The 26189-nt window shown below is 40.7% G+C and overlaps 1 protein-coding gene across 3 annotated transcripts in view; it reads left to right on the forward strand.

Annotated features, from left to right (window-relative positions):
* adgrl1a (adhesion G protein-coupled receptor L1a) overlaps positions 1-26189 on the forward strand; it is a 248753-nt gene that overhangs the window by 217305 nt on the left and 5259 nt on the right. For all 3 annotated transcript variants that reach the window (XM_041235761.1, XM_041235763.1, XM_041235762.1), the window contains 2 exons: positions 7805-7901; positions 17144-17272. In XM_041235761.1, the coding sequence (XP_041091695.1) occupies positions 7805-7901; positions 17144-17272 (226 nt within the window). The remainder of the gene's footprint in view (positions 1-7804; positions 7902-17143; positions 17273-26189) is intronic.

Raw genomic sequence — 26189 nt, forward strand, 5'->3', positions numbered from 1 at the left:
ATGGTGAAGAACACAGTACAGTCTCAAACACAAACAAAGGCACGGTCACCAGTCCTGGGTGATATTCAAACGTGCAGGTGCTCTGTGCAGTGGTGCTCCGGATAGTGCTTTACGTGGCGACAGCTCCGGAGGTGTGCGTTAACTGTCTAGGGGTGCGAAAAAGACAGACAATTATAAACAAACAAACAAAGACAACACACAACACGTATTTTCACTCAGAGAGCTCCTCTCTCAGTCCTTCTCTCCTCACGTTACCCAAACGAAGGAAAAGATCAGCGTTACCCTGGCCCCTATATGTAATCCCGCATGATATCTAGGTAAACGGTTGCAGCTGCCTTATTACTTACAGCTGCCTCTCGTTTACCTTTCAGATCAATATGGTCTTACAACAGAGTCTCGCTTCTTTCCAGGCTGACCCACTTTCCTGACCCAGAAACGAACTGTCAGGCCAGCCTTTCCAGATACTTCTCCTCTTGTTCTTTAGCGCCCTCACAGGTCGGGAGGAAGATTCATCACCATAACTCAAATTTCTGTCACAATGCCACACATACAACTGCCACAATCAGACAATTTAAATAACAGATTTAAACAACAGTATACACATAATACAAAAGCAGCAATTTTAAAGTTACATTTAAACCCACTAAGATAAGAAAGCCATTTTATAAAAGTGCGTTTTTAGTCTTGACTTGAAAACAGTAACATTCCCAGCTTCCCTGACAAACAAAGGCAGAGCACTCCATAATTTAGGAGCTCTACAAGAAAAAGCCCTCCCGCCCGTGTTGCTTTTGTTGACCGTAGGATTAAACCAGCAGCCCCGCATCCTGTGATCTCAGAGTGCGGTTTGGAAGATACAGGGTTGGTAACTCCTGCAAAGGTGCCAGTGTAAAGAGTCATAAACATGGGTAATATGTTCACTTTCCTGGTTTTAGTCAAAATTCAACTTAAAAAGTTTTGCCACAGAGGATCAGGAATATCTCTGTTCCAGGATCAGAACTTCCTGTTTGTTAGGGGGGCCACATAGTATTTTGGGGCCCTCTTCCTCACCTAAACTCTGAAAGTAGCTTGTCAGAGGTTTCCAGCATTTCAACAATCTGTCTATAGCCGGCAGCAGAGAAAGCCACCTGGTCACAACGTGCCTCAATAGATTGTACTCCTCCACTTCAACAAAGTCACAAAACTCCCTCAACTGCTCTGTTCTGCTCACAGAAAAGCTAAAGTGAGCATATACCATAAAGGTTTCTAACAGCGTATCTTGTTGCATTGTGCAAAATATGTGCCAAACAGTTGGCTGCAACAGTGTCCTTTTGAGCACCTTTCAGTTTTTGGTAAACACTGTTGTGCTTTCTGTAATTAACACTTGCATTGTCAGCTGAATACGCAGAAACTTTCTCCAGGCTAAGATCAAAGGCACTGAGTTTGGATAATATTTGTTTCGATTGTTTCCGAGGTTTCCTGGCTATCACTATAAAAATCCAAAAGTAAATGCTGGATCCCCTTCTCAAAATTAAAATATCTCAAAACTAAGGGGAAACACTTTGATGCACCCTTGTTTGAGGCATTATTTGCCAAAGAAAATAAAGATAATTTGCTTTAATATAATCCAAGTGCTCCTACGTGGAATATGGTGCGAGAATGTACTTGCTTAGTGGTTTCACCTTTGTTTTCCCACACGTCAGGTCTTTCACCTCACAGGAGTCATTGTAGATTTCTTTATCAACTTTTATGCCTCAGTCAATACTTCTATAAGACTGTTGATGCTTCACAGCATGGTAGATTTTTCAAAGTTCAGCAGCAGTCACCTTGTCGTTTTGAGGTGACGGCGACGATTTCAAAAAAGAGCTAACTGATGATGTACCTGCACTTCGAGGGTTCAATTTGTGCTTTTCTGACAAAATGTGTCAAAACGACAAATCTCCCTTTCCTCGTTGGCTGACATCGATTTCACATCGGCACGAGCTGCAAAATGCATGATGCTGTCCCTTCCTGCTTTTCGCTATGAAATCATATTCTTTTGACCATTCTGAATTTAACAACGTCTTTCGCTTGGGCACTGTGAATTGTGTGTGTAAATTTGAAACTGATGAAGACGACAGCGGCTCTACATTATGCAGCGCATGTGTAATGAATGACCCCTACTGGCCGAATAGGCATATTGTATGTGTGTGAATAAAGACATGACTACAAAGCCCACTAGGGGGGATTCCCCATTAGTGAAAGTATAGCGTGTTTGACTTTAGTGCCAGGGGTCAGGGATTCAACTCTCGACTGCGCTGAATGTAGAAATATAGAATTCATAATAAAAAAAATGAAACATTACACAATGTAATGTAAGAGTGTCATAACAAAGCACACACGGGTAGGATCTTTGCAGGCATTCACAGGACCAATATAATTGTGAGATTAAATAAATGACACATATATTAACCAATGAAGACAAACAATACAACGTTCAATTGTGGTTCTTAGAGGCTGGCCGTTTCAAAATAAAAATACCACACATGAAGGTGTCCAGTCCCATGTCAGTACAGGACAGAGGACAGACCAGCTGAAAACCAGACTGTCATAAGAACATAAGAAAGTTTACAAACAAGAGGAGGCCATTCGGCCCATCTTGCTCGTTTGGTTGTTAGTAGCTTATTGATCCCAAAATCTCATCAAGCAGCTTCTTGAAGGATCCCAGGGTGAAAGCTTCAATAACATTAGTGGGGAGTTGATTCCAGACCCTCACAATTCTCTGTGTAAAAAAGTGCCTCCTATTTTCTGTTCTGAATGCCCCTTTGTCTAAACTCCATTTGTGACCCCTGGTCCTTGTTTCTTTTTTCAGGCTGAAAAAGTCCCTTGGGTCGACACTGTCAATACCTTTTAGAATTTTGAATGCTTGAATCAGGTCGCCACGTAGTCTTCTTTGTTCAAGACTGAACAGATTCAATTCTTTTAGCCTGTCTGCATATGACATGCCTTTTAAGCCCGGAATAATTCTGGTCGCTCTTCTTTGCACTCTTTCTAGAGCAGCAATATCTTTTTTATAGCGAGGTGACCAAAACTGCACACAGTATTCAAGATGAGGTCTTACTAGTGCATTGTACAATTTTAACATTACTTCCCTTGATTTAAATTCAACACTTTTCACAATGTATCCGAGCATCTTGTTAGCCTTTTTTATAGCTTCCCCACATTGTCTAGATGAAGACATTTCTGAGTCAACAAAAACTTTTTCATAGATTCCTTCTCCAATTTCAGTATCTCCCATATGATATTTATAATGTACATTTTTATTTCCTGCGTGCAATACCTTACACTTTTCTTTATTAAATGTCATTTGCCATGTGTCTGCCCAGTTCTGAATCTTGTCTAGATCATTTTGAATGACCTTTGCTGCTGCAACAGTGTTTGCCACTCCTCCTACTTTTGTGTCGTCTGCAAATTTAACAAGTTTGCTTACTATACCAGAATCTAAATCATTAATGTAGATTAGGAATAGCAGAGGACCTAATACTGATCCCTGTGGTACACCACTGGTTACCACACTCCATTCTGAGGTTTTTCCTCTAATAAGTACTTTCTGTTTTCTACATGTTAACCACTCCCTAATCCATGTACATGTGTTTCCTTGAATCCCAACTGCGTTCAGTTTGAGAATTAATCTTTTGTGCGGGACTTTGTCAAAAGCTTTCTGGAAATCTAAAAAAACCATGTCATATGCTTTGCAATTATCCATTATCGATGTTGCATCCTCAAAAAAATCAAGCAAGTTAGTTAGACACGATCTCCCTTTCCTAAAACCATGTTGACTGTCTCCCAGTACCCTGTTACCATATAGGTAATTTTCCATTTTGGATCTTATTATAGTTTCCATAAGTTTGCATATAATAGAAGTCAGGCTTACTGGTCTGTAGTTACCTGGTTCAGTTTTGTTTCCCTTTTTGTGGATCGGTATTACGTTTGCAATTTTCCAGTCTGTCGGTACCACCCCTGTGTCAAGAGACTGCTGCATGATCTTGGTTAGCGGTTTGTAAATTACTTCTTTCATTTCTTTGAGTACTACTGGGAGGATCTCATCCGGCCCAGGGGATTTGTTTATTTTAAGAGCTCCTAGTCCCTTTAACACTTCTGCCTCAGTTATGCTAAAGTTATTTAAAACTGGATAGGAACTGGATGACATGTGGGGCATGTTGTCAGTATCTTCCTTTGTAAAAACTTGTGAAAAGTAATCATTCAATATATTTGCTATTTTTTTTTCTTCATCTACGATTTTGCCATTTGTATCTCTTAAACATTTAATCTCCTCTTTGAATGTTCTCTTGCTGTTGTAATATTGGAAAAACATTTTGGAATTGGTTTTAGCTCCCTTAGCAATGTTCATTTCTATTTCTCTCTTGGCCTTTCTAACTTCCTTTTTGACTTGCGTTTGCAGTTCTGTGTACTCTTTCTGCGTACTTTCTTTTTGGTCCTTTTTTAATGCTCTATAAAGTGCCTTTTTTTCGCTGAATATTTTTTTTTAATTGATCTATTAAACCATTTTGGCAATTTAGTTTTACATTTAGATTTGTCTACTTTAGGGATGTAATTGTTTTGCGCCTCTAGTACTACATTTTTGAAGAACAACCATCCTTCTTCTGTGGGTGTTTTCTCTATTTTACTCCAATCTACTTCTGTTAGTCTCTGTTTCATACCTTCATAGTTTGCTTTTCTAAAATTGTAAACCTTAGCTTTAGTCATTACTTTTGGGGTTTTAAAAAACACTTCAAATGAGACCATGTTGTGGTCTGAGTTTGCCAGTGGTTCTCTGACCTCTGTTTTAGTTATTCTATCTTCGTTATTTGAAAAGACTAAATCAAGGCATGCCTCCCCTCTAGTCTGTGCCTTGACAAATTGTGTTAGGAAGCAGTCATTTGTCATTTCCACCATTTCTATTTCATCCTTAGTGCTACCCACCGGGTTTTCCCATTTTATTTGGGGGAAGTTGAAATCCCCCATTAGTATGGCTTCTCCTTTGCTACATTTCTAATGTCATTGTATAACAATTATTTTGCTCACCGTCTGAATCTGGCGGTCTATAGCATGCTCCTATTATTATGCCTTTTGAATTTTTGTCTGTTATTCTGACCCATATTGATTCGGTTTTATTTTCTTTGTCCAGGTTTAACACCTGGGCTTCAAGACTGTTTCTTATGTATAGCGCTACCCCTCCTCCTCTTCTGTCCTGCCTGTCTTTCCTATACAGTGTATACCCACAAATATTATATTCGTCCCCATCACTCTCAGACAACCATGTTTCTGTAACACCTATCACATCATAGTTACCTGTCAGTGCAGTAGCTTCAAGTTCTAGAATTTTGTTTCTGATACTTCTAGCATTTAGATAAATACATTTAATGGTTGTCTTACCTGAGTTGTTGTTCTTGTTTTGATGCGGTCTCCCTTCTGTTTTTTTGTTGATTTCTCCCCCCTTCCTTTCTAGTTTAAATGCTTCAGAACCTGCTCGAGGATCTTTTCTCCAAGTAGACTGGTTCCCTTGTTATTTAAGTGCAGTCCATCCCGTCTATACAGATAGTCCTCGTTGTAGAATGTGGTCCAATGATCAAGATAGGTGAAGCCTTCCCGTGTGCACCATTTGTCCAGTATAAAACTGGACGAATATCCACCCCTACTGTTTGTACATTAGATTACTTTTTTTTTTTTACACAAAGATTTGAATTGCTGCTCACTTGAAAATCGATTTGGATGACAGTAAAACTCCCTGAGTTTTGAATGACTGCAGGTTAGCTAAACGTAGACAAACAACCCCCGCCCAGCTTGCCATCAAGGCAGTTGAGTACCAGATAGTTTATTTTTTTCATCCCAATTTCAAGCTCCCAACGACTCATCCAGCGCCTCACCAAGTTTGTTACTGCAATCTACACTTAGTATAGTACCTTCTGTCAGTGGCATCACGGCTATGTTATTGTTAATGTTATCCAGTGTACTAAGTATTCACAGTGAAAGTTGTAGGACATAAAATGTCATTGTGGCTTTTTAAAATAGTCCAGCAAGGTGTGATGGTGAGGTTGTTTTTCACAGCCTTCGATCAATTCGATGTACCATCTGGATTTTTTAATCGAGTGGATGTGTGGAAAATTAATATTAACACTTGTTAAATATGAACGGACATGAGGCTACGCCTCCCTTCACACTGGGATAGGCTGCCAGACAGAAGGGCTCTTAACGTTACAGTTGTATTGTCTGTCATTTAAAACATCACTACCAGACACTTTAAATGACAGACAATTAAAGCAATCCATACCGTACAGCACCTTGCCCTTGCCTGTTCTGTCCTGTGTGTGAGGCGCATCCAGTGGGAGCTGTTGTAGCATGACAGTGAGTGACAGGAAACTGACAGCAGGATAGGGTAGTGCTTAATATTAGGATCATGTTTATGCTCCAGGGGAGTATGAGTTATGGCCAGGTTCCAGTATGATTTAAATAAAAAATATCAAAAGATTTCAAATAAGTGGTGGAGTGGTGGCACAAAAAAAAGTACCCTCTCTGGCCACACTGCACCTCCTGTACCTAGTAAAGGCAGGGGCGAATTTACCACCCCTTAGTGAATCACAGATGACTATCAGAGGCCTCCTTAGTGGTATTTCCCATGCTTTTTTAAATTTCACATAATTAAACCTAATTTAATCAATGCAAATGAGAACCGGTAACTACCACGTGTTATTTAACACAAGGTAAATCCTATTGATTGTGTGGCATCAGGAGTAGTGCATACGACGGAAGAATTACTGCATGATAAACACGTTAACCACACAGTAAAGAGCTACTGCCCTTTAGTGAATGAGCCCCAAAGTGTCTCTTAATAGCCACCTCCCTGAAACCTTTATTAACGCAACACTACCTGTCAAGTCAAATGACAATATTTATTGATGACTCAGAGTCAGCATTTGTCTTTGTCAGTCAAGAGCCTAATGATTCCTTCCAAAAGCCAATAGCAATTGCAATTCCTCCAATAGGCTTTGAGTTTGTAATGAATGTCACAGGAAGCTTGTTTTAAAGTGGGTGATTATTTTGGCTTTGGATGTAAAGTATTCACACACACACATAAAGATGTGTGTATATATATATATATATATATATATATATATATATATATATATATATATATATATATATATATATATATATATATATATCAATCATTCAGAAACAATTCTGGTCCGTTCAAAACCCTTACATGTAATACATACTCCTTGAAGGATTTTCAAGGGTACTGTGTGTTTTTAGATGTCCCTTACAATTTAGTGGTGTTTAAATCATTTTAAGTAGTTCTGGTTTACGTTGCTCCAATATTAAACACATTTGCCTTTACCTGGCTTTAAGCTTGCTTTGCCAGGACTGAATAACCGTCTATATTCTATTAAAATCATGTGACAGCATGTCTTCTCAACTACTAGCACCATTTACTCTAGAAAGTAATGCACATGCCCACATGTCTGTGCAATTGTTTTAGGTGATCTCACAGTTGTTCTTAACCTTCATGTGATGGTAGAGTTGTTTAATGCAGTCACGTGCAAATGCATCTGATTTCCAATGATTTTATGCGTGCCATCAGTTCATGCTGCTCTGATTACAGTGAGTCTGCATGGTGTTATAATGCTGTGATATGGACAACACAGATTCAGCAAAGGTTTCCCGTAAACACAGCATGGAGTTCAGTAACACTTCACCAGAATTACTTCCTGAGCTTTGTTTACTTAGTGCTGATGCCTTGTATTGCAGCTCTCTCAAGCCTGTGTCTTCTGTCTTTTTGCTGTTTCAGAGTCGCATCAGGAGGATGTGGAACGACACAGTCCGGAAGCAGACCGAGTCGTCTTTCATGGCAGGAGAGATTAACAGCACCCCGTCACTGAACCGTGGTAAGAATTGAACCACGTATTGTTTTATATCATCTGCTAGGTGACAGAAGAGTATTACATTGTAAATCTACCTGCAGCTGTCCAATAAATAAAGCATTGTGTCCAATTCTGGTCACCTCAGCACCAAAGGGACATTATGGCCCTGGACAGAGTCCAAAGAATAGCAACAACACTGATCCCTGGACTTAAAAGCCTGAACTGCGAATATAGACTGAAAGAACTGAATGTGTTTAGCCTGGAACAAAGAAGAATTATGGATTACATGATTGAAGTCTTCAAAATCTTAAAAGGAGTTTGTATAGTGAACCCAAATCGATACTTTAAGTGCAGAACAGAAACCAAGACCAGAGGACACAGTTGGAAATTAAATTGAGATAGGCTTAGGACAGAGGAGGAGACTTTTCTTCACATAGAGAGTGGTGAGGGTATGGAATGGGTTACCTATTCATATTGAGGTTGAATCACTTGGATCCTTTAAGACCCAACTTGACAATGTTCAGAGATCAATCAGCTGCTAGGAACCGGTCAAGCTTAGATGGTCCGAGTGGCCTCCTGTTGTTCGTAAATCTTCTTCTGATCTTATGTTCTAAGTAGTCTGGGGCTAAAAAGACATGAAGCAGCACAGGAGCAGAAGTAGGAAAGGAGCAACATTACAAAAACAGTTTTAAAGAAAGGTGTCCCGGGGAGCAGTCCAAAGAGCAGTCTCTCTAAGGGATGATCAATATATCGGTTGTCGCTGTATCTATTTGTTTTATTGAAACAAGGTATAAATCACTCAGAATTTGTAAATGACTTAAAAACTGAAGATTGGTGCTTAGATCCATTTTAGTGATGGAGTTGGGCTTGGGACTAAAGGATAATCGACTCGGTATGGTCGGTTCAGCCGAGTTTGAGGTTTACATGACTGTGCACCTGGAAATATGACACTGAGTCATTGCAGTTACAACTTCAAATTTCTGAACATTGCAACTTAAATTCATACTGGTTCTATAATTGTGGTCAGGATTTCTACAAATGATGACCCTAAAGATGTGCTAAGAATGTAGGAGATGATTAGTTCACAGATGACTGACTTGTGGTTTATTTAGTACCCTACTGTAGGACAAACTTTTTACATTTATCCAGGGAATCACTTCATAATAGAGTCAAGGATCTCAGTGAGGTATTATCTAAAAACAGCGGTGACCGTCATTATAAAATTGAGTTCCATAATACTTACCTCCTAATTCTTGACCGATACAACCCAGCATACACTAATTGTGTACAAAAATATAATTTGCAATAATAAGAGTGCAGTATTTGCATTTTTCATAGTCTCTATGGTACAGCTTCTTATCAGTTTTTCTTTTTTTTTTATCTGTGGCCTCTACAGCAGTTTATATGTGTTTTTATTTACTTTTTAAATCAAGTTTAGAAGCAGTAAATGTCAAAGATTGCAGTATGATTATAAAAGGAAGAATAGGAAATATGTTGTATCCTTTATTTTTAGTTTATGCAGGTTGTTTCAGGCTGTGTGAGTGAGTGTCTGCAATTAAATTATAGATACAGGGAAGCTAGGTTATTGTAATATATAAGCTGATGATTTGATCAGCGTAATCCAATATGCTGTGAAATAAATATCTATGTGCTGCCTTTTTAAACTAGCAAGTAATACATTTAATCATCAAAAAATCTGTCAGCAATCTGAGGACCAGATAACAGCTCTGTTATAAAAATGCAAAAATGAATTAGTATCTTAATAATTGATTAGCTGACGCAATGAACACTGCATTCAATTTTTTATTTAAGAAAAAGATGAAAGGTGAGTTAGTCATAATTATCTCTTTAATCACAATAGATTAGAGGACCATATTTTGGTTAATAGATTTCATACTTTCACTGCTGTGTGTCTTCACTGTAATTTGTAATATTTTAAATGTGGTTCTGATTTAAATAGTTATGATGGTGTGGTATAATGTAAGACCCTCTTCCATAGTTGTTTAAGCCATTAGCTTTTGTGAGATCAGACTTTTGTATTGATAACTTTTGGCCTCCAGGAAAACCTGAAATGTCTCAAAATGCTAAGCAATGGGAGTCTTAAATTATACCCTGTAACATGGGCGGATCTAAAATATTGTTTACTTTAACGGTATGTTTCGTATCAGGTACCCCCCCTTCATGATCGTCTTGAGCCTGCCCCTTCATGAAAGTCTGGATACGCCACTGCTGTAACCATCACACAAACTGCTAGCAAACATTAAACATGAGCTAAAATATCAACACAACAGTTGTGAATTCTATGCATTGAAAATATATGATTTATGTATGATAAGTAGATGTAATGAGTAAAGAACATGCATAGCAATTTTGCTGCACAGTTGAGTTTGCATGTTATCAAGCTTCTTGTACGTCGTTGATTCCCAATGTCTCAATGGTAAATTGTGATCAAACTGTATGATGTAGGTAGAGAATGGTTTGTGCCCTAATTGTAGCCTGCCTGGGAATTGCCAGAAACACTTGACCAGTATGTACAGGTTTTCTTTTCTTTTTTTTTTTTTTTTAAACATACAGTTGAATCCACTTACTTGCAATGCGTGTTTGTGACTGGTGAATAAGCCTTAGGATTTATCAACGGCATCTTTAACCTTCTCAACCTAATATACCAATTTACCTGTCTGTCAACAACACTTTGGGAAGGTAAATCTATATATAATTGTGACAGGGTCTTCCTCGGGTCACACGGGTGGGTCGCCGCTGTTCAAGCACACAGAGAGACAGACGTGGTGTTGAAACGCCGGCACAGGCGCGCAGGATTTATTAACAACAAACAGAAAACGAAAGTAAAATAAAGGCGGTCATGTGACGTTACCAGCGATGGTAATGCACAGAGGACAGATACAGTAAACCGTACAAAAAGTGCAAAATAAAACACAATACCCCAAACTATAACTCAAAAGGTGCCGTGAAAACGGCAGGCCTTGCAGCAGCCCCGAGCAATCTCCCGCGGATGATTTTAAACTGACGGACACTGTCGAGACCCGCCCACCTGCTGATTGAGGACCAGCACAGCCAATCACTTGCTGCCCTTCCCTCAACCAAGCATAGCAAGCAAGTCTCAGTCGAGCGCCCGTCTGTAAACAATAATACAATCAAACTAATCAAGTCCCAAAACGTCACAAAATAAACCCATTCCCACATATAAACCACACCAACACTAATTTACCACTGTGCAGGGCAATCGCACTGCCACAATAATAAATACAGTATTCTGTGTTTGGAGAGAGCTGGGATGGTTTATATTGCTGTAGCAAGGCGATCAGTAAGGAATACAATATTATCGTTTATTTATTTGCAGTAGTGCAGTATCGGTACAGTTTCTTTAAAATGTTTTTTAACATTATTTTTGGGAGCATGTCTGTTGGCTTGGAGAGGGAGAGAAGCACAAGAAAGTGTTTTTTTATTTTATTTTGTTTTAGTTTAATTTACTGGAAATGCATATTATGTGCATGCAGGCCTTTTTGTTAAGTATATTCCATCTACAGCTTTGGAATTTTTTTTTTTTTTAAATACAGTATATATATATATATATATATATATATATATATATATATATATATATATATATATATATATATATATTCATTCCTTTACCAAATTAGCATTCAAGTATATACAGTATTTATTGAAAGTACTCACAACCTCAAGGCATTGTTGCAGTTTACTCACCCAAAGTACATTTCACGCACACAGAGCTGTATTCTGAGCACAAATGCGAGTGCAAACGCAAACGGCGCTAACCCCCGATTACGCTGAAATGGTATTCTGAAGACATGTCCTGCGCCGTTATAGAGCCCCTGCCCCATCACAATGGGTCGGCATGAATTCCAGGGCATGTTATCATTAACATACTTGCCAAAGCGATTCTGATGAGCAGCGCAATGGGGTCCCTAATAAACAATTGAGCTTTGCGTTAAAACCCACTGAAACCAGTTTTATTTAGTGCCGCAATCAGGAACTTTAACAAGTGAACACACTATAAAAAGCAAAGTAACCCTAAGTAGCAATGGTGTGCGTTTGGACTGACACAGAAAGAGGAAATCAAAGAAAGAAAAGAACCTAAGACGAAAAAATGGCAAAACGTAAAAAACGAACAATATTATTCATAAATTAATAACAAATATATGAATTTTAAAAAAGCATAACAGGATGCCACTTCTGTATCTGTATCTGTATGTCTGTCCTTCCTTTCCCTGCTGCTAGTGCTATGTGTGCATGCTTAATCATGTGCAGCTGTAAATGAGTTAACTGCTGTGTAAACTTGACACAATGTATTTGCTTTGTTTCTGTGATTGAAATAAGTCACTACTAACGGCAGACCTGAAACAAGATATTGGTTTGGTTGCCTGATAATATACAAGCTTAACTAGTTTGAAACATTATAACGAATTAGAAAATACAGTATTCATGTATTTTGCCTGCTTGTTGAAAGAAAGTCTCTGTTGTTGTAGTGCACATGCCCTCCGAATGTTGTCTGACAATGTAAAATATTCTGCTTCCTCGCTGTCCTATCTTATCTATTTAAATTTAGTATAGCAAATAAAGTAAAAAAATAATAATAATTGAGAAAGTGTTTTCTGTCAGCAGCAATACAGTAATCACAATACAATAGCAACTAGTCTCCAGTTTGAACGATGACTTGAAAAACAACTGCACACAGTCTGATTAGTTTCAGCAACTTTACTTAAGCATATGACAGTAACAACACAGGAATGTCACATCTTTTCTAAAGCCAGGAGAAGGAGGCTTTGACTTTATGAACACACACTGTGAACAAGTAACTGAACAAACAGAACAATCAGGATTAACACACTGCAGATTCATTTTAATTACTAAAGCTTTTAATTTAATTTATTTTGCTTACAAATGTTAAGACCTAACGGTATCTTAAATACTGAAATGTACATAAATACACGAACATGCACTCAAATCCCCCCCCCCAAAAAAAAGTTAGCTGTACATTATCTACGTTTTACAAACAGTTCACAAACCATGTTTGCTTTTTACAAACCCTCAGGGGGGGTGTTGGTTGGGCTCCGGGAAATATTCCCTGAGAATGTAAGCTGTGGTTATATTGAAACTCGAGTGCATTACAAGCCAGCGGGAACGTGATGCGGCATGTCATGTGCCACTAGAAAATGAAATAGTTGCTGCTACTGGTAGATAAGTCAAGTACTTTACACTTTACATGTAGTAATGTCAGTGCCATGAAATAATGTACCTTATATAATTATTATAATTAGAAAACGATTGAGTGCGAACAGCCAATCAGTTTCCAGATCTAGTGGGCTTCTATTTTGCACAGATGCCCACTGGATCATTGAAGTGCTTAACTGTGAATTAAATTTAAAGTCAATCCGCCCATGAATACCGGATTTTTCTCTTAACATTTAATCTAGAAGTAATCTGGTAACATAAAAAGCTACTTAAACTTACTTTCTGACGCTGGTCTAGAGACAAGTGAAATCATGTCTGTGACAGGACATCATAAGGAAGGCTCAATCCGCAGCTACTGGACAGCAAATCAACAGGAAAGACATGATTGGTCCACAGCTGGATCCAAACAACACCCTCCCTCAAAATCAGCCAGTCAAACTGCCAACCCTGTTTCAGTTCTTTCCGCACCAGCCAATCCACTGCCTGCCAGCTTGAATGACGCCCCGCCTCCAACAAGAAGTTTTGAGTCTGACTCAGTGCTACGCTGACTAATCAACAATTGTACATGCCCAGATAAATGATACTAAGATATAGTAAGACCCCAATAAATAAGTGTTAACCAAATAATAATAATAATATTTTCTCTAATTATGTTAGGGACTATTTTCCTCAGTGGTTACTTGGCGAAATGTCAGAAGTGCAAGGTAAATATAGGTTTTAAAGTTTTTTTTAAAGAGAAAATAAATAAATAAATCATTTTTAATAGTGACAGAGCCCTCTCTGTGCAGGTTCTACCGTGTGGTAGATGACCTTGACTTTCGTTAGCGCCCTTGCCTTCGGCTCGGGACACAGAACTCTAGTCGTGGTCATCTACCACATGGTAGAGCCCGCATCGATGGGTTCTATCACTTAAATCAGTGGTCCCCAACCCGTGGCTCGCAGGCAACATGTTGCCCGCCAGACCCTACAGTGTTGCCTGCGGCCCCTGTAAATAATATACCGTATATGTTTTTTTTTTTTTTTTTTTTATTTAAAAAATCGCATTGCGGTAAAAAAACAAACATAATGATAATCCCTACCTACCTCCCCACCCATTACACAGTACCAATTGAGTGGCAGGCAGTTTATACAATGCGCATTAGGAATGTGTTACATCACGTTCCCATGACAACGGGGCTTCGGTTTCTGAACTATATTTCCTTGCGCACGAAAGAGAAGTACAGAGAGCTTTGCATTTTAATAATGGCCGAACGTGACACAGGTCCTCCACAACAGAGAGCAGAACGTACACATACAACTTTAAAGAAGAGTGGGAAGAAGATTTTGTCTTTACAAGCTCCCATGGAAAGTGTGTGTGCTTAATTTGTCACGGACATGTCAGCGTGGCGAAGAGAAACAGCGGTGAATGACATTTTACCATACACCACAAGAAGTTTGCAAGTGAGTACCCTCCGAAGAGTAACTTGAGGAAAGTAAAGGTGAGAGAATTGAAGACAGCCTTGGCCTCTCAACAGTCTGTTTTAAGAAACATGTTAGTAAGTCTAAAGCAGCTACGATTGCGTTATTCAAAATTGTGCATGTTCTTGCAAAGAACAAGAAACCATTTGAAGACAGTGAGGTCATCAAGGAAGCCATGCTTGTGGTTTCTGAAATTTTGTTTCAATTCGGAAATTGCGTCTGCAATTAAAGCTATTCAGCTCTCTGGAAATTTGGTAAGAAGGAGGACTGAAGCAATGTCAAAAAAATGTGACCTGCATGCTAAAACATGATTTAATGTTCTGAGAATTTTTCAGTTGATGAATCAATAGATGTATGCGACATGGCTCAGTTATGCATTTTTCTCAGGGCAGTTTTTGAGGATTGTAGTGTGAAAGAGAACATACTGGCTGTTGTACCATTGGCAGGCAAAACACGCGGTGAAGATATTTATCTTGTTGTTAAACATTCTTTACAGGAGATCGATGCCCCTCTGCAAAAACTTGTGTCAATAACAACTGATGGTGCACCTGCAATGCTAGGATCGGCTTCATTGCTATGTGCAAAAACGACCCTGACTTTCCTTATTTTTTTAACTATCACTGCATCATCCATCTGCAGGCTTTGTGTGCAAAAGTACTCAATTTTCAGTATGTCATGAGCATAGTTGTCAATTCAATCCGAGCCAGGGCAGTGCAACACAGACTGTTCAAGACACTGCTGTCTGAACTTGATGCGCAGTATAGTGACCTTATTTTTAATTCAGAAGTGCAATGGCTCAGCAAGAGAAAAATTTTGGAGCGTTTTCAGGAACTCCTTCCAGAAATAAAAAGTTTTTGGAAGAAAGAAATGAACACTACCAAGAGCTCAGTGATCAACTGTGGCTCACCGATTTAGCGTTTCTTACTGATTTGACTTCTAAACTGAACACCGTGAACCTTGAGCTTCAAGGGAAGGACACAACTTTGACACAGCTGATTGGATCAGTGAATGCGTTCCGAAGGAAGCTCAGATTGTGGAGCGCTCAAATCAAGAAGGGAGTTTTCACACACTTTCCTGGCCTAGCGAAGAAGCAGGAAGAACATGCATCCTTCGACAAGGACATTTATGCTGAACAAATTGAAAAAATTTAAGTAGATTATGAAAGATGATTTGATGACTTCAAATACATGGAACCCATAGCCACTTACCTTCAAAACCCTTTAGCTGACACCGATATCAGTGAAACTGCATCCATGATATTTGGTGAAACGTGACAATGCCGACCTAGAGATGGAAATAATCACTCTTCAGAATGATCATCTGAGAAGGGATTTTGGACACTTGTGGAGAAACAGAAGTACCCCTTTTAATTTATCTATGCATAAGTGCTTTTTTCAGATCCACATACTTGTGTGAGACTGCGTTTGAAGTACTTGAAGTCAATGTATAGATCTCGTTTGACGGATACCCAATACCCATTTTGGTTTGGTTGTCTGTGATCCTTAATGTAAGTGCGAAGCAAATGGAAATGTTCATTTTAAAACTGAAAGCAAGTGTTAAGTTGTTTTCAGTACATATATCCTATATTTGGCTTTCTAAAGATGGTTCTTCAAGAAGACAGAGTGACTTGGGAAGGTGTTCCCCTCAGCATGTTACATTTCTATTGCCCATGGATCAGTAAAGGTTGGGGACCGCTGGCTTAAATAATACATGTATTGCCCTATGTGCCTCTACCTCTTCTATTAATACAGCAGTCCTTTATTTAACATCAAATTCCTGCCTCTTGATCACTTCAATAATATTCTTATTTGAAAGTAGTTGTGAACACCAGTCCTGGGTGCAGTGTGCAAATGGGAGCCCTACAGAGTGAACTGTACTATAACAAAAAGGCGTTGTATACTAGACCAGATTCTGTATCCAAAGTTAATGTACACAATTGTAGTAATTGAATGTACATTTCTTATTTCCATAATGGCATGTAAAATTATTCTGATGCAATCCAATGCAGTTGTATGTGTTTTATCATACAAACAATAGTGATACAATTGGCAAAATCTGGAAGTGGTCCACAATTCTATCAATAGCTACCCTTTCTACCTGTCTCTGTACAGAAGCAATGCCATTGCTGTGCCACTACGTTGGTCACAGAGGATTTACCTTTAGTTTTGAGATGTTTCTCTGTCACACCCGCACACATGGGTCTGTAATATAGAATGCCATGCCTCCTCTGTATTCTATTTGCCCTGGGGTTGTTTCACAGGGTTTCTGGTTTAGACGTCCCTCTCTTTCTCAATAGTGAGCGTGGGCACGGCTGGCAGTGATTGGGTTGGAATCGTGTCTATCAGTGTTAATTAACGATAGGAAGCCAGACCTGCACTGTGCCCTGGCGTTTAAAGTAGTGAAAGTCAGATCCATTCCATCCTCACACTGTATTAGGGCTTTGTTGCTAAAGCGAAGTAATAAAAGTTTTTTTGTTTTTTTTCAAATAAACAGCCTTGGCTATAATGTACTATTCTACACTTGACATGCCTTCCAATCTCTGCACCTGATTAAAACTGACACTTTCCTCTTTCTATTTCTCTTTCCTATAGCTACGATGGGGAACCACCTGCTTACCAACCCAGTCCTACAGACTCGCTCAGGCACCAGCCCCTACAACACCCTGCTGGCTGAATCAGTGGGGTACAACCCCACCTCCCCAAGCGTCTTCAACTCCACTGGTAAGCAGACAAGTCAGAGGGGCCCTGATACTACAGACCCCATTGAGATCCGTTCTAATACTGATATGGAACAGTAATTGTAGACACACTGGTTCTGATATGGTAGGACGCTGTCTCTGGTTCTGATAATGGTACCATTACATTGCAATGGATTACCAGCAGAGTGAACTGGTTAATACCAATCCCAGTGAAGAAATTCCAGTCCAGAAGCTTTAGCAGAGAGCCCACACCTGTATCTAAGATATTTCTATTATTATTGGAGCTCTGCATACTTCATATTGATTTCTCTGTTAAATAATGTGCAGTTCAATTCTCACCTTGTTTGCTTTCTCACCGTGATACCATCACAGAAATCCTAACTTGTGAACTTGCAACAGCTCTGCTGCAGCTACAGTGGCTTGTTTTAAAACATTCAGATGTATTGGCACGTCTGATTCCATCTTCCAGAGATAAAAATAGAAGCTAATAGGAGCAGCACAAATGTGTTTTAAAATGACAGTGTTGACAACCAATTTTCACGCAAAGGATGCAACGCTTGTCGGAAGCCTGTGTCCTGAAAATTCCATCTGCCAGCACAATGTCTGATTAACCTTTCATATACCGAAAGGATTCTTTTTCAGTTCAATACATGAAATGTATATGTAAATATCAGGCGTCACAGTGGACAAATTGAGAGCCTGTGGTATACTCAACCCAGGGACTTATATAAGATAGAAAGATGTGCAGAATATCGATCATTCAGTATTAACCTAGCTGAGCTGTTAAAAATTGCTTGCAACTTAACCAAGGTACTTCCAGAGGTCATCAAATAAATTGGGTTCACAAGGGAGAACACTGAGCTTCCAAATTTGACCATTCCAAAACAAAGTGCATTTATTTATTTATGTTTTATTTTTATTTTTTTGTGAATTTTTAATGTGTCTCTGCAAGCAAAGTGTATTTCAACACAATATATCCAATTTCTTAAAACAACCCTAGCTGAATTTCAAGACAGAGTACCAGTACAGCATTATAATATCAAAATGATATAGCGGGACAGGTCAGTGTCTAATTCATTCAGTGGCTGGAGACTGTGCTAAGGGTTAAAGATTTAAGCCTTTATGAGGTCAGGTTCATCACAGGGTATACCTATACAGTACTGAGTCTGTCTATCGCAAGATATACCATTTTAGAATCCATATATTACACCAGCAATGTTCCTGACAAGGACTGTGCTCCTTCTTTACAATAATGAATAAAATGTTTCCCCAACAGTCTGGGATAGAAAAAAATATTTGCACTGAGAAAGAACGCACAACCTCTACAGTGCACTGCTGTGAATGAACAAGTCCATCTTCAGGGCTAACTAGCAGAGATATTGTGAATGAACAAGTCCATGTCCAGGGCTAACTAGTAGAGATCTTGTGAATGAACAAGTCCATCTCTAGGGCTAACTAGCTGGGCTCAGCAGCGCTGCACAGGACCAAGAGGCTGCTTGAGGAATCCATCCCACAGCACCTTGATGTAATTTTGGTGACAGCTTTAGCAACACCATTACGAGGGCTGTTAGTTTACTAACAAGCAGGCTTCCCTCAGTCTCATGTGAGTACTAACTGATAAACTGCAGTTTCTGCAAGTTTTCCGAGCGTACGCTGGAAAAATGTCTCTTCTGAAGCTCTGCAAAGCACTCTGCATCCCTCACTCTGCACAGTGCTCTTCCCCAACAATAAAGGGGTGGCTGCATCCTCCCCCCATGGCCTGTTGCCAGAGGTGGTATTCGGAAAGGCTCGCGGCTCTTCACTGCGGAGGATATAATAGGTTCCTCCAGCCGGCGCAGATGCAAAAGCCTCAGGCAAAGCCACAAGGTGAGCAGCAGCTCTAGGGGCTTGCTGCCACAGAGGGCTGACATCAGCACCTGAGCAACCCGGGCAAGCGCCCAGGGCCCAACGCCAGAGGGGGGCCCACACACATACAGAATTAAAAATGCAAATATGAGTAAATGTAATATTCCTGTGCCAGCTATCCTACTCAAGCTGCCTTTAGGAGTAGAAACTTGTACTTTTCACTAAACTAAACTGTATGCGTGCAGTGCAGTGAAACTTTTCAGAGCTCCCTCTTTTTTCTATTCTCTTTTCCTGCTTGCGTCCTGTTCCCTTAGTCCCGTATCTTCTCAATCCCTATTGTCTTCCGTTCTCCCCAGGGCTCTGTAAAGCCGAAAGCTATTGGCTGATCTCGACATACGTTATACAAATGTGGCAATGAAAGACATCCTGTAATTGGTACACTTTTACTTTCCACAAATCAAGACTTTCATTTGACAAGCGTTTTGTCTAGCATCATTATCATAATACTATTATTAGCATAATGCCTATACGACTATAATTGTAATTATATGATTTTAAATTTTAAAAATTTAAAAAATTTTACCTGCCAAGCCTCTGGAACCTCCAAAAAAAAGAAACTCAAATCTCGATGTCGGGCTCTTAAGTGGCACATCCAGTAAAGTTGCTCCACGCAGAATGCAGGATGTGCCCTATAGCTTGGGGATCGCAGGTTCAAGACCAGGCTAGGTCACAGCCAACCATGACCAGGAAGGGAGGGCTTAGGTCGTGTGGGGAATCCATGGCTCACCACACATCAGCAAACCCTAAGGCCAATAGGGCGCCTGTGGTTCTGCAGTGGAGCCTCCAGATCTGTGTTGTCCTCCGGCACTATAGGTCTGGTGGCCTCACTGTGGATCCGCAGTGTGTAAAGTGATGGATTGGCAGGCGCGTGTTTTGGAGGATACGCGCTCCAGCCTCCGTTTCCCAAGTCAGTGTGGGGGGTGCGAGCGGTGAGCCAAGGATACAGATGATAATTGGGCACACTAAATTGGGGAGGAAACCGAAGTAAAAAAATTGGAAACGACTAAATTTAAAAAAAAAATAATAATAATTTAAAAATCTGTTTGTCAAAAATGGAAGGAAAAGGCTACAAAAACAGAAAATAAAAAACTGCAATAAATACCCTGTCAAATTTTCTATGCAAATTAAAAAAATATTATTTCTGGAAAGTGCATGTTCTGTTTTCTGTTAATTGTGTGGGGGGCACTGGAGTCCATTGCCGGGGGCCCACAAAAACCTGGCGCTGGCATTATTGCTACAGGCCTGGGGCCCCTTTTCAGAGAACCATCTGGAGTATTGGCGTCAGTGCACCGCAGACATCTGGGTGCTTTTTACCTTTCAAACTGGCTACTCATTGCAGTTCAAAACATGGTACCCCCCTTCCGGGGCCTAACTCCAACGTCGGACGCCGCTGTGGTGCCTCAGGAGGGAGCAGCTATGTTGTAAAAACGGGCTATTCGTATAGTACACCCCCTCCAGTTGGAGGAAGGGTTCTACTCCAGGTACTTCCTGGTGCCTAAGTGGGATGATGGCCTCAGTCCAATCCTCTACCTCAGACAGGTTAACCACGGTGGACCTCAAAGACATTTTCCACATCCCCATAAAACTGGTGCACAGGAAATACCTGCGGTTCACCTTTCAGGGAACAGCTTACAAGCCCCAGGTCTTGCCGTTTGGCCTCTCTCTAGCAACCCGTGCCTTTTTGAGGTGCATGGAAGCTATCCTGGCCCCACTGAGATTCAAAGGCATCAGATTACTCAATTATTTAGAGGACTGGCTCATCTGTGCCGTCTCACACGGAGCTTGTCACTGGCCACCTCAATGGTTGGGCTTTAAGGTGAATCAGGCGAAGAGCCGCTCACGCCTTCTCAGACAGCCCCCTATCTAGGAGTGTGCTTGGACTCCAGGACTATGCTGTCCACTCTGTCAGATGTCAGAATGCACTAGCTGCCTGTTACAGCTTTTTAGCTCAACAGGGCGCTCATGGTACTGAAGTTCCAGAAACTTAATGGCAGCAGCTTCTCAGACCCTATCTTTGGGTCTCCTGCACATGTGCCCTCTAAAAACCTTGATAAACAGCAGGGTTTTTCAGCCCGCATTGAACCGCGACCACCTATTGACAGGGTTTCGCTACAGTCTAAAGGCACACTCTTGGTGGAAACAGCCATCTGCCCGGGATGAAAAAATTTGGGCAGCAGAACTCTTCTCAAGGACAGTCCCTGCGCCTCATAGTGGAGGTGAACCCCGAGGTTGTAGCCTTATTTGAGAGAGATTCGGAAGATCAAAGATATATCTCAGATATACCTCCCAGGAACCAGCGCAGTGCCCATTCTGGCTCTCAATAATACGAGGCAGGGACACACTGGCGGTAAATGCCTTGGCACACCAGTGGCCAAGGCAAGTGTTGTATGCCTTCCCACTGTGTCTAGAGAAAATCAGGCAGGACTGGGCCAAGGTGTGCCTAGTAGCCCCATTATAGTCCCAAGAGTCTGGAGACTGCCCAAGGGCCGTGACCTGCTCAGTCAGGCAAGGGGAACCTCACGACATACTGACCCATCGAGCCTGCAGCTCTGGGTCTGGCCCCTGAACGGCTGTATTTGAACCATCTGGGTCTGTCTAATAGTGTTATTGACACCTTACAAAATGCCAGAGCAGCATCCACACATTGCCAGTACAGGTATAAGTGGAGTGTCTAACAGACGTGGTGTCTGCCTCATGGGTTCGACCCCACAACTTGTCCCATGGCAATAATACAGTAATTTTTGCAGGACCTGTTTGTTAAAATTGGCACGGTCACCCCAGGAGTTCAAATTCCCGGAGGGACAATTTTTGAAAGGGGTTTGGTGGCTTTGGCCGCCAATGAAGGTCATTGTCCCTCGCTGGAAGTTAAACATGGTGCTCAATGCACTCTTGAAGCCTTCATTTGAGCCCATGCATTCAACTGAGCTGAAATATTATTGCTCAAGCGACTGTTTGCTTGCTATCACTTTCGCAAAGTGGATGAGCAAGATGCAGGTTTTCTCCTTAGCGAAAGCCTGCTTACTTTTTACAGAGGCCAAGACAAGGTTTGTGCTCCATACCAATCCTGCCTTTTGCCGAACATGGTCCCATGGTCAAGCCCTGCCTAAGCAGAGGCTGTCCAAATGAATGCCTATGAGCTGGCCCCCTCCAGAAAGCTCACTCCCCATTCCTTCAGGGGCATGGCAACTTTGTGAGCTTTATTCCAGGGTGCATTTGTCAAGGACATTTGCAATGCAGCGGTGTGAGCTACTCCCCATATCTTTACTAAATGTTGTGGATCCTCTGGCTTGGAACTAGAGGGTTAAAGGTGGCTTCTGACCCTTACAACACAGGCATAGAGGTGAGTTTCTCCCTCAGTTTTTGAGACTGAGCTACTTGTTGCTGTGGCCCAGAATGGTAACTCACAAGGCAGCCTTGGCTTAGCCTTGTAGCATTCCGGTCGTGCAGCAATCTTGGGATCGTGACCCATTTGGTAATGGTTACTTGTTGTACCTGAACCCTGAAATAGAAATGTAAAAATGACACTGAATTGTGTGCATGCAGTCCTGTTATGCCCTCGGGTCAGGCATGACTGCGTCACAGATGCTCGGCTTAGTATATTTATTTAGGTTTCGGGCCTTAAAGAGGTTAATACCCATTCAGTAATGGTTACATTTCTATTTCAGGGAACCAGGGTTATGATAGTAACCTAATGTTTTCATATTTGTACATAAACTCCACTATAAATCACATATATTTTGTATGCATTTACTCCTAGTAGTGCAATATATACTGCATAAAGCAGTGTGTAGCTGTGGGGGTGTAATATGTAATTTACAGTAGGGGCACAGTGTAATAAATGACATGCCAAGCACTCCTCTTATTTAATGTAATTGAGATGTGAGGAGTGTGGTTGGTGTTCTCCATGGCCAGTCACTTCTCATTGCAGCGGCCAAGAAGCTTCGGGCTCATTAATTACAATGACATTCCAGAATTGGCTGATTGTAAATGCGCTGTGATGCTTATTAAAACCCCATTCGAGATGTGATCATGATTACCATTTTATTTGGAGCATTAGTTACTACACAGACCTAATTAATTGCAGTGTCATTCAATACAAGAGCAGGCAAGATGAGACACAGACATGTCCTTCAAAACTTTATAAAATCTCAGACCAAAAAAGTCACCGCTTTGTTTTAACATTTCTGTACTGTCTGTCTAGTAATTCCAAATGCCCTGTGCAGACTTTTTTTTTTTTATTAAACACGCACATTATATTGATACACACACACACACAGTGGTTTGCAGAAGTAATCACCTCCTACCAATAATGTTACATTTTGTTGAATTACAAATATTGTATGCATAGTTTTTCAAACAAACTTTTTTTTTTATTCAAAGCTGTAGTCATTAAACTGAACACTGTTATATGAAGAGGTTAAATGTCAGCAAAACTTGCAAAGAAAATGTACAAAGTGAAATTTTTACTAGTTGCATAAGTATTCAGCCCCTTAAGTCAGTACTTGGTAGAAGCACCTTTTGCAGCAATTACTGCTATGAATATTTTTGGATAGGTCTCTACTAGCTTTGCAGAGTAGGATGGTGAAATTTTTGCCCATTCTTCACAGGGAAATTGCTCCAGTTCTGATAAGTTTGTTGGGGATCATCGATGGACTGAAATCTTCAAGTCTCGCCAAAAATTTTCGATTGGATTCAAGTCAGGACTTTGACTGGGCCACTCAAGAACATTAATTCTCTTCTTGTTCAACCACTCCAGTGTGGATTTGGCTTTGTGCTTCGGGTCATTGTCCTGCTGAAATGTAAATTTCCTCCTCAGTTTCAGAGTCTTGGCTGAGTCAAACAGGTTTTCCTCAAGGATTTGCCTGTACTTTGCACCGTCCATTCTCCCCTCTATCCTGATAAGCTTCCCAGTCCATGCTGAAAAGAAGCATCCCCATAACATGATGCTGCCACCACCATGCTTGACAGTTGGGATGGTGTTGACTGGGTGACGTGCAGTGTTGGGCTTACGCTAGACATAACAATTAGAATTTAGACCGAAAAATTCAATTTTTGTCTCGTCTGACCACAAAACCTTTTTCCACATGTCTGCAGTATCATCTAATGTTTTTCTTGCAAACTCCATACATGCTTTAAGATGAGGCTTTTTGGCTTCTTTCTTGCCATCCGTCTATACAGGCCAGCTTTGTGTAGGGACCGACTTATTGTTGATGTGTGAACACTGCCTCCCATCTCAGACACAGAACTTTGCAGATCTCTCAAGGTCATTGTTGGCTTCAGAGTGACATCCCGAACCAGTTTCCTGCTTGCCCGGCTGCTCAGGTTGGGAGAGCGACCTGATCTGGGTAAAGTCTTCATAATACAGAGAGAGGCTGTTCCAGTGTGTGATTAATGTGGCCCACATCTTTATATCCTTTCTGGCTTCGGGCAATATATTGATGAAGGAGTTTAAGTTTTTTGAGGTAGTGTGCCAGAAGATTAGAAAATAACGCTCTACCCTGGGGGGTGATGTGTAATGCAAAGTGGAAATGTCTGAGAAGAGGTAATAGGTCACGTTTTTTTGATGGAAGAGGAGACTTGGAAGCTATTAATGAGAGAGCAAATGTGTTCCAGTTCAACAGGAGGGAGTCTGGCTTTGAATTTTTCTGTATCAAGTGTTATTCCTAGAAATTCCAGTGACTTGACTGGGTTGATGGTTTTTTATTCAGAAAGTGAAATGCCGACAGCAGAAAAAAACATTTTTTAAATGGTTGATTGCTTGAGCAGGAGGGTCTGATGGAGGGGAGATAAGAAGGAAATCGTCCATTAAGTGGAGGAGAAATGGAACATGGTAGGAGTAGAGGAGAATCCAGCAAAGTGCTTCAGAGTGTCAGATTTTTTTAGGCTGCTGTGGCAGCCGAGTGTAAGCTGAGTAGTGAAGTTGTATTCACCCTCCCAGCAGATACTGAACAGGTGGCAAAGGGAGGGATGGATGGGCATAACTTTGAAAGCATCTGAGATATCGGCTTTAGCCAGCCTGGAACCTGCTATTATTATGGATTTAATAGCATCTGATATCTTGACGTAATATAGGGAGAATTGGTCTTGTGGAATGAGATCATTTATACAAGATATACTGGTTCCTCGAGGTGCTGATAGGTCAATGATGAGGCATTTTTTTTCCTGAATATTTGCGAGCTGCAGTGCTTAAAGGGTTGATGCAATAGGTAGAAAAAGGAGGAGCTATGAATGGACCAACCATAAAGCTTTTATCGATTTCAGCTTGAATGAGAGAGCTGACAGTTTTTGGTTCGATTAAGGCAGAACGCAGATTTTTGCATATGTAAGATTTCGGAATGTTGGAATTTCGGAAAGCCCAGTGAAGAATCCGTTTGACAAACCGTCAGTTAGATAGAAAGTAAACAGTTTGTCTGGGTGATATTGAAGCACTTTTTCTAGTGCTGGAATATTTATAGGTGTGAAGACTAACAATAAATTTGATTGTCATTTGGGAATGGATGGTCAGATGGATTTTGAGTGAGCGTCCCCGCAGAAGATGTGGAGATATCTGCAGGTTTTGTGGTAACAAACAGCAGTGTTGAAATTATTACAAATCTGTAATTTCAGATACTCTTGTATTAAGCGTGGAGCAGAGGAGCATTGACCAGGTTTGAATGAGCCTGCAGTTGGTTTTGAACAGAGGGAGGTAGGATGCGCTGTGGAAGCAGCTTTTTGTGAGAAAGCTTTGTGGTACTCATAGAACAGGTACCCCAGTATCTTACAGAGAGGTCCACGTTGTAGAATAGATATTGATCCAGCTCGTCACGGCGGTATGGGTAGACTGAGCAGAGAACGTCAGGAAAAATGCAAAAAGCGAGGGCGAACTCCCCAGGGTTAAATTCTTCAACAGGCATAGGTCACAGGATTTGAGGGTAGCTGAAATTATGCCAGTCATTTATGCCAGTCAATTATGAAGTCATCTGAGTCGGACAAAGAAGAAAGGCGACAACGTTTCGACATTGCTGAAGCAAGTTGAGTAGGTTGAGTCACTATTC

The sequence above is a fragment of the Polyodon spathula genome, chromosome 38 (assembly GCF_017654505.1).
Source record: "Polyodon spathula isolate WHYD16114869_AA chromosome 38, ASM1765450v1, whole genome shotgun sequence".
NCBI classification, from domain to species: domain Eukaryota; kingdom Metazoa; phylum Chordata; class Actinopteri; order Acipenseriformes; family Polyodontidae; genus Polyodon; species Polyodon spathula.